At 37.8% G+C, this 9,327-nt stretch overlaps 1 protein-coding gene across 2 annotated transcripts; it reads left to right on the top strand.

Moving 5' to 3' along the window:
• Positions 1 to 723: 723 nt before the first annotated feature.
• taf6l (TAF6-like RNA polymerase II, p300/CBP-associated factor (PCAF)-associated factor) lies at positions 724 to 8,907 on the top strand. Of its 2 annotated transcripts, none has more exons than XM_081394288.1 (12): positions 724 to 879; positions 1,020 to 1,192; positions 2,711 to 2,797; positions 2,900 to 3,050; positions 3,137 to 3,187; positions 3,481 to 3,575; positions 3,936 to 4,010; positions 4,681 to 4,901; positions 5,002 to 5,134; positions 5,217 to 5,345; positions 6,457 to 6,953; positions 7,914 to 8,907. In XM_081394288.1, exons 2-12 carry the CDS (start codon positions 1,052 to 1,054, stop codon positions 8,251 to 8,253), a joined length of 1,920 nt encoding a protein of 639 aa, XP_081250414.1. In that variant the 5' UTR covers positions 724 to 879; positions 1,020 to 1,051; the 3' UTR covers positions 8,254 to 8,907. The 2 variants fall into 2 exon arrangements, with proteins under 2 accessions (XP_081250414.1, XP_081250415.1); XM_081394289.1 differs by having other exon boundaries at positions 749 to 879; positions 7,962 to 8,884.
• The last annotated feature ends 420 nt before the right edge of the window (positions 8,908 to 9,327 follow it).

Genomic DNA, 9,327 nt, shown 5'->3' on the forward strand with positions numbered 1-9,327 from the left:
TTGTTGCGCTTTTGTCTTTTCTAGAAATGTGATAAATGGTGAACATTTGAAAGCTGCTTTGATTAAACTGCAGTTATTGGTATGTCTGTAGTACTGTGACGTTTAGGTAAGGATTATAGAAACTATTACTTAATTTGGGAATAATGTCTTGGTAGTAATTTGTACCTTTCAGCGAGTAGTGGAAATAGGATGTAATTACTGCTTGAATGATGACTGCTTGACATTATTGAAGGGTTTTTCAAGCTTTGGTCCCAGGACCCTCTTAAAGGTGCTATAACTATAAATTGAAGAACCTATTATGAATGTCTAAATGGATAATCGGTTTCACATGCCACACTTGTTTGTATTTGACTCTCTATGAGAAGTTTTGGTTTAGTTCTGGCTAAAAAGGAAGTTGGCTGGCAAACTCTATCTAATCTAGTCCACACTTCAGCTGTTCATTTGGGCTAAATTTATGCCAAAGGAAATTTGCTGACTGCAATGAACTATTCTAATTTCTGATCAGTCTTTTAAGGGAAAATGTCAAACTTAAGACTTATTTCAAAATATAATTTAAGTAAACCGCACTTTACCGCGGACCTTCTCAGCACTGACTTGTGGACAACCTGGCAGAAACTGCAAAAGTAAGGGGTCAACGATCTTTACTGAACCGATTCAAAAGACTCGGTTGCTACGTTGAATAAAAATCGCCAGCGTAAGAATGCATGCGCATGCGCGAAGCTCACGGCCAATCAGACGCTTCCTTCAAGTTCACCAGTGTGTTGTATATAAACAGTCTGGAGAGTTTAGCTGCTTGTGCTAATATAGGCACATAACGCTAGTTAAATAGAAAGTACCTTACATTTATGAACTGACACGTCACCAATCGCCAATAAGAAGGTACGGTGTATGATTTTAGCCCCATTTTTATTACAAGTGTGCTAAGGCAGCCTAGCGAGGAGAGTTGAATAGAGAGACTGATGATACCACGCATTCTTGCCGCTTTAGCTCTAACGTTAAACCTTTAATGTACTTCACAGCGTATTTATTTAGTGATCTCTCTAAGGGGAAGATGGCGGAGGAACGGCGCTTCGCCGAGGTGCCCCGGGAGTCCATCAAACTGATGGCCGAGAGCACCGGAGTGGAGCTCAGCGAAGAGGTGGCAGCTCTGCTGGCTGAGGATGTGTGTTACCGACTCAGAGAGGCAACACAGGTCACATATCAGTTCATGTTTTCATCTTGGAGTTTATAATACATTATATTGACATGCATTGTATGTTACCGTATAAAGCTTTTTGTTCCGTGCAACCTTTCCACTCTCCACAGACGTTGTGCAAGCGTTGCATGTTTCCATACATGATGCACGTGTCTGAATATTCTTTTAAAGCAATTCTGATATGTGTTGTTATTTAAGAAAGTTTCCATCTGAAGCTTTTATGACTGTTATTTGACATCATTCATCATGAATGCTTTTCGTGTTTAGCCTGCTTTTATACACCTATCCATTGCTTTAAAGCTGCGTTGATGTGCGCTTCTGTCTGTCAAATGTGACCCAAAAATGAAAATCAGCCCATGATTTACTCACCCTCAAGCCAGCCTAGGTGTATATGACATTCTTCTTTCAGACGAATACAATCAGAGTTATATAAAAAAATATCCTGGCTCTTCCAAGCTTTATAATGAAAGTGAAAGTCCACAAAAGTGCATCTATCCATCATAAAAGTGCTCCACACGGCTCCGGGTGGTTAATAAAGGCCTTCTGAAGCGAAGCGATGTGTTTTTGTAAGAAAAATATTAGGGCTGGGTATCGATTCGATTCGATTTCGATTCGCAAGCTCTCAATTCGATTCGATTTCGATTTTCGATTTCGATTCTCGATTCGATTTTCGATTTCGATTCTAAATTCGAGCAGCACTAGTTGAGGTTATTTTATGATTAAGATAAAACAAACATAAAATCTCACAGCATTAGCTATAAAATGGAGTTTGCAAGCCTATGAACAGTGGAGGAAAACTAATACTGGCTTTTGGGTAATAGGGTAATAAAAAATCGATTCGTGGCATTTAGAATCGATTTTGAAATGACCACATTTAAAAAAAACGATTAATCGAAAAATCAATTTTTTTGCCCAGTCCTAAAAAATATCCATATTTAAAACTTTATAAAGTAAAAAAAAAAATTCCAGCCAAACAAACATACGGACTCCACTTAAGTCTAAAGCGCAACTTATGCTTCCGACATCACAAGTTGCGTAAGTTGCGCTTTATGCGTAAGTAGACTGCGTTTGGCCGGAAGCTTGAATTTTACTTTGTAACGTGTTTTACGTGTTAAATATGAATATTTTTCTTACACAAACGCATCGCTTCGCTTCAGAAGACCTTTATTATCCCCCTGGAGCTGTGCGGAGCACTTTTATGATGGAAAGATGCACTTTTATGGACTTCAAAACAGAAACAGCAATTCACTGCCATTATAAAGCTTGGAAGAGCCAGGACGTTTTTTTTTTAAATACAATTCGTCTGAAAGAAGAAAGTCATATACACATAGGATGACTTGAGAGTGAGTAAATCATGGGCTGATTTATATTTTTGGGTGAACTATCCCTTTAAGCTTTTGTTGATGTTTTGGCTGTGTTTTATTCCTCTAAATAAGTATTTGTAAGGAAAGATGTTGAATATCCTGCAAAGAAGCAACCCAAGTCTGTACATTTCATCTGTTTGTCCCTCTACAGAACAGCTCACAGTTTATGAGACATGCAAAGAGAAGGAAACTATGTGTGGAAGACTTCAATAGAGCACTACGGTGGAGCAATACTGAGGTATCTCTTTGAATTCGTTTTTAATGTAAATGTGTATTATGGTGTTGTTTGATACACTTTAACATATGGAGAGCAACATTACACTTGCTGTACATATTACAGACAGTTTGCGGTTACGGTGCGCAAGACGCCTTACCGTTCCGTCCACTGAAGGAAGGAGAGCTTTTCTTTGTAGAGGATCGGGAGGTAAATCTGGTGGAGTTGGCACTTGCTACCAACATCCCCAAAGGCTGTGCAGAAACGCTGGTTCGAGGTAAGGCGGGTATCATTAGTGAAATTTACTCAAATTTATGATCTTGCAAGTTTTGAAAAGATTCATGTTGTCTGTTTTATCGGCAGTGAATGTGTCATATCTTGATGGGAAAGGCAATCTTGAATCTCAAGGCACAGGTAAACCTCAAAATATTTGAATTTTAATTTGTATCAGGTCTGGGCTTTTTATATATAGTGAAACTCCTTAATTAATTAATTATAATACATTTAATCTAAATGCCCTAATATGAACAAAACCATTATATACTACAAAATACAGTATTGAATCTATCTAAAAGGGCACATTATTCATTATCCATTTCACATCATCAATTATCATCATCAAAATAATATACTGTAAATATTCAATATATCTCTCAGCTCTATTCTGTGTTGGTTTTATTATAACATAACAGCTTGTTTCTTGTTAGTGCCCACTGCGGTTCAGTCTCTATCAGAGGATCTCCTGAAGTATTACCAACAAATAACGCGAGCCATTTTAGGAGAGGACCCACATCTCATGAAGGTACCTACACTACCTTTCAAAAGTTTTTGGTCAGTCATTTTTTTTTAATTATTATTGGTAGAAATGTTTTGTGTGCATTAAATCCGTATATTAGAATGATTTCTGAAGGATCTTGTGACACTGAAGACTGGAGTAATTCAGCTTTGCATCACAGGAATAAATGTATTAAAATAGAAAACAGTTATTTTAAATTGTAATAATATTTAAGAAAAAAAATCTCACAGACCCTTGTACTTTACTGTAGTGCTTTTATTTCACTAATGTAAACTTTAAACATTAAAATATACATCAGAGCACAGCTGATACTGAGCAGTTTTGTTTTGTTTTGCTAGTATAATAATGTTTTACTTTGTCCATCAGGTGGCTTTGCTAGACCTCCAGTCCAATTCAAAGATCGCTGCCCTCCTGCCTTACTTCGTTTACGTCATCAGTGGGGTACGTTTTGTCCAGGATGTAAAAATGCATTCATTAATTTTTACCTTGTTTAATAATGCCTTTTTTGCAATTGCTGTAAAACTTGTTGAATCTTGTTACATGACCACTGGCTATTTGAACCATGTTAGAATCTATGGCCCTGTTTACACCTGGTATTAAGATGCGTTTTGGTCGATTGCATAACAAGTGTGTAACAACTACATAACAAGTACAGGTGCAAACGGGGTCTAAAACGTTTTGAGTTTGTTCACTTTTGACTACTTCCAGAGTTAATAGAAAAAAAATGTACCAAGCACAATGTTCTCTCATCATTCCTGATTTCTAACACACACTCACAGCGTTCGGCTGGTCTTGTGGCTGTCAGAGCAGAAATGAAAGCTGCTGCTCTCCGTATGTTTTCCATAGTCTCCTAGCGAATTCTTATGTAAATTACATGAGCTTATTTTGTCCATTAGATTGAAAGATCTGAAAAAGCCCATATATTTACCTGCCCATAGACCCTCCCTTCATAGAAATCAGGGCAGAAGTGTTTGAAAGTGGACAAAAGAGACGGATTAAAACACCACGTGTAAACAGGAATGTGTCTCCCTCGTCTACTTGTGATCTGATCGACCAAAACACATCTTAATATCAGGTGTAAACAGGGCCTATGATTCTCTCTTTTTCTTAGGTAAAGTCGGTAAGTCATGATCTGGACCAGTTAAACAGGCTATTACACATGGTGAAGAGTTTGGTGCAGAACCCGTACCTGTATCTGGGCTCATATGTGCGAAGTCTGGTGTCTAGTGTCATGTACTGCATCCTGGAGCCTCTGGCTGCCTCCATCAACCCCCTCAATGATCACTGGACCCTGAGAGACTATGCAGCCCTTCTACTCAGCCATATTTTCTGGTATTTCTTGAGCATCCTACAGTAAAATAATATTTAATGTAATAAATTTACCCATTTCATAAGTGGTTTGACTGGTGTTTTTCCCCATGTTGACTTGTAGGACACATGGTGATCTTGTGAGTGGGCTGTACCATCAGATCCTTCTGTCTCTGCAGAAAGTTCTTTCTGACCCGGTTCGACCTCTCTGTTCCCACTACGGCGCTGTAGTGGGTCTTCATGCTCTCGGCTGGAAGGTAAACCGCAGACAGCACAACACCCATAAATACACTTCTTATTCCTAAATGTCACACTGTTTGTGTGTGTGTGTTTCCACAGGCTGTTGAACGTGTGCTGTATCCGCATCTCCCTGCTTACTGGGCCAATTTACAAGCAGTGTTAGATGATTACTCTGTGTCTAATGCTCAGGTGAAAGCAGACGGCCACAAAGTCTATGGAGCCATTCTGGTAAGTAAAATAGTTTAGACATTGACTATAGTGCACGAGTTTCTTTTCAGGATGTTGATATACAATCATTGATTTATTCAAGTACATTGTTATATTTTGAAATGCAGTATGCAGTCTCTGACACCTTCTATTAGGGCTGCACAGCTTGGCCATTTTTAAAAATGTTTATATGACTATAAAATAATAATAATAATAATAATAATCGTACAATAAAATAAAATAATAAAAAATATTACAATATGAAGTCTCCACAATATGAAGCCAAAACATTTTATTTTATTTTAAAATATATAAATATATAATAGATAAAGAATTTTACTAATTATTATTATTATTATTATTATTATTATTATTATTTGTCATAGTAGTAGTAGTAGTAGTAGTAGTAATAAAAATAATAATAATGGTTATTATTTTATTAAATTACATTACATTAAATTGGCTTAAATTACTATATATCTACATAATAATTTTACTGTGAAATAATATAATAATTATTATTACTACTAAATTAACATATTGAACAAGAAATATTACTATTGCAATGTGTCACTGTGAAATACAAAAAAAATTGTATTTCAGAAAAATATATATGTATTATTTTACAATCTGTAAAATGACAATACTAATATTTATTTCATAGCTGTCTTAATTTCTACATTAAGCTTTTATTTTGGTGGAAACCCATGGGGAGCTCTTAAAGCTTCTCTTTTGTTAACAACAGCTGATTTATAATCGTCTATTATTACAAATTTGGAAGATGGTTGGCCCATTTTTTGTGTTTCCAAATGCACATTATAATCGACCCAAACAAACTCAGCGCTTGCAAAGATGGAGGTTTTGTGTAATAGCATTTAGTGCAAACCAAACCCCTCTAAGACACTGAGAACACTAGATGTATGAGCTGCTTGCGTGTAAAAGAACACAGTGCCGCGCTTCACTCTGAAACAAGCAGCGCATATATTTATTTAATTAAATTGCAGCCTGTAGAAGTCATATCAAAATCTTGATTAATTATGCAGCCCTATCTTCTAAACAACAGTCTATTAGCCCAACCCTAATGTCTCTCATCTATTGACAATCAATTGACCACTTTCTCTCCTGCCTGAAGGTGGCGGTAGAACGTTTGCTGAAGATGAAGGCACTCAGTTTGACCTTAGCAACAGAAGGAGGTGCTGCTGCTCTACCGGGCACTGCCTCAGGGGCTGTGGGGTTCAGAGAAAGCTCACCTGGCCTCAGCCCCCCTCCTGAACCCCTTTCTGAACCTCCTCTCGGCATTGCAAGTCATCTACAAGCAGGTGGAGCTGGCTGCCCATGGGAAGAGTGGACTCCTGTATCTCTTCCTGCCATGTACTGTGAACTTTATTCTTTTTTTGGAGACAGTCTGGCTGTACGCTTCAGCACTGACCCGCCACTGGCTGGCGCTCAACCTGCAGGTCCCTGCCAACCGCTAGAGGGCAAGAAAGAGCTAGCGAGTGTTGCCCCTAATCTGGAGAGTACACGCAAAATGCCTCAACTCACGGCCAGTATGAACATAAGCCCACGGCAAGATGGAAGCCCACGTACGGAGCCACAACCACCCAGTCTGGCTGCCACCGCCCCGGGGAGGTACGAGTCAAACCACTTGAGTGCAACAGTCAGGTTCTGGAAGTAAAACTCCTATTCATTTTTTTCCATAGGGGAACTGATTGTTAATGATAACTTATAAACCTTTAAAAATAGACCTAATGTGAGCTACAAGGTTGTTAATCTGCATATGCAGTAGAATTCCTGGTGGAAAACTACACTACCCATGATTCTGCAAATAAATATCCACCAATCATACATATATATATATATATATATATATATATATATATATATATATATATATATAATATTTGTTGCTTCAAATCAAAGTTTGTAAGATTGTGATTAACCTCGTTACTGATTGGTTTGTTTAATAGCTTTAACAAAGACTTTTTTTTTTTTTAAATCCCCTTTGGGGAAAATTAATGGGAAAAATTCTTCCGGAGCCAAGGCCACTGAAAAAGTGGCCAGGCGCTGTTGCACTCAGTTGACCTTTTGACCTTTAAGTCTTGCCTTAAAGGGTTAGTTCACCCAAAAATTCGGTCAGTAATTACTCCCCCTCATGTCGTTCAAAACCCGTAAGACCTTCGTTCATCTTCGGAACACAAATGAAGAGCTTTTTGATGAAATCTGAGAGCTTTACAGCAACATCAATTTACAACAACGTCGTTGCAACTTTCAAGGCCCAGAAAGTTTTTTGGGCCTTGAAAGTTGCAATGACGTTGCTGTCAGTGGAGGGACAGAAAGCTCTCAGATTTCATCAAAAAGCTCTTCATTTGTGTTCCGAAGATGAACGAAGGTCTTACGGGTTTTGAATAACATGAGGGGGAGCAATTACTGACAGAATTTTCATTTTTGGGTGAACTAACCCTAGTTTAAATGATACTGACCAACACTACTTTAGCAAGTCTTGTCATTTAAAACACTTTGTTTAGCAAAGGTTCAAAAGGTCAAAAGGCATTTTCTCACCGGTGGTCTTTTTTTGTCCCGTGTCTGCAGATCTCTTGCCCGCTCTTCCTCCTCCTCATCTTCCGTCTCACGTTCCAGGTCATCCTCATCACGTCCAGGACGTTCAACCAGCCAGTCCCGAGATATTTTCCCTAAAGCCCGTTTTCCGCCGCCTCAGGCTGGACCTCCGGCATTCGCTTTCATCATCGGCGGGCGGCAGATGGGACGACGCTGTCAGGGACGACGCTTCCAGACGAGCTTTACTCCAACTCCGCCTCTTACTTCCCTCCCACCTCGTGCCTACGCCCACAAGCTACCGGTCATCGGGAGGGTCAGCAAACCTGTGCGCCGTTGGACGTGTTCCCATTACTCGCTTCATCTGCCTCTTTAAAATCCAAGGGCGACGTATGTGAGGTTTAGAGAAACGTGAACTCAGTGACATCTCAACATTTGACTGCATCTTAGTAACTACAGGTGAAAAATTCTGTATGCTCTATGCAAATAAGGCAAGTATCATTTTGGGAAATGTTTAATGAATAACCGTTGTTTTTACTCTAACTCTTCTGATCAGTATCATTAACTTTGAATTCTCTCATAGCTATGTCAGCATCTACTGCAAATAGTATAATAGAACATGAAACCAAATAGAGTTGAAGATTATATTTACTGTATTTATAGCAGGATGAATCTACAGACACTGCTATACAATTTCCTTGTTTATTAGGGTATTTATATGTGTGTGTAAAAAATTTCAAACCCTTTTTTTTTTTTTTTTTTTTTTTTACATGTTTAACTTTTTTGTAATGATGCAGGCCTATAAAAATAAATACATTATCTAATGTACTCGCAAGTATTTTGTATTTAAACTACTGTTTATAATGCCAAAGATTTTATATTTTTAGGCCTGGTAAAAAGCTGCATGTTAAATTTAAACAGTCATTTTCCTTATGATCCCCTTTAATTATTTAAGCAAAAACTGTGCTTAATGCCCTAATAAACCCTAATAAATGAGTTGTTAAAATTTTTATAAAAAAGAGATGTTTCCATTGTTCTATCTAGAGAATAATTCTTAAAACGTTATACATTTTAATTTACATAATGCATTGTTTTAAAAAGGACAGTTCACCCATAAAATTTGTCATTATTTAATCACTCTTACGTTGAAATGCAAAGTTTCTTGAGGGAACACAACACTATATGCAAAAGTATTGCGAGTGAACGGAAAACTCGAAATGTCCTCACATTTCTAATTTTTCCCATTACTATGCCCCCTTTAGAGCAGTGAATCTCAACCTTTTTGACTTTTTGTCCCTCCCATTGTCCGCAACAATATAGTCATGTGAAAAAGAAAGTACACCCTTATGATTTCTATTTATCAGACAGGACATAATAAACCATCTGGTCCTTGGTAGGTCTTAAAATTAGGTAAATGCAACCTCAGAAACCTCATAAAACAACAACACAT

This window comes from Scardinius erythrophthalmus (assembly GCF_964197995.2).
Source record: "Scardinius erythrophthalmus genome assembly, chromosome: 2".
Classification (NCBI taxonomy): domain Eukaryota; kingdom Metazoa; phylum Chordata; class Actinopteri; order Cypriniformes; family Leuciscidae; genus Scardinius; species Scardinius erythrophthalmus.

Bases quoted from the DNA above. Each gene is read 5' to 3' on its own strand.
- taf6l (XM_081394288.1), top strand. From the start codon at position 1,052: ATGGCGGAGGAACGGCGCTTCGCCGAGGTGCCCCGGGAGTCCATCAAA. The intron at 3,576-3,935 runs GTACCTACACTA...TTTGTCCATCAG, and splicing joins AGGACCCACATCTCATGAAG to GTGGCTTTGCTAGACCTCCA. The intron at 5,135-5,216 runs GTAAACCGCAGA...GTGTTTCCACAG, and splicing joins TTCATGCTCTCGGCTGGAAG to GCTGTTGAACGTGTGCTGTA.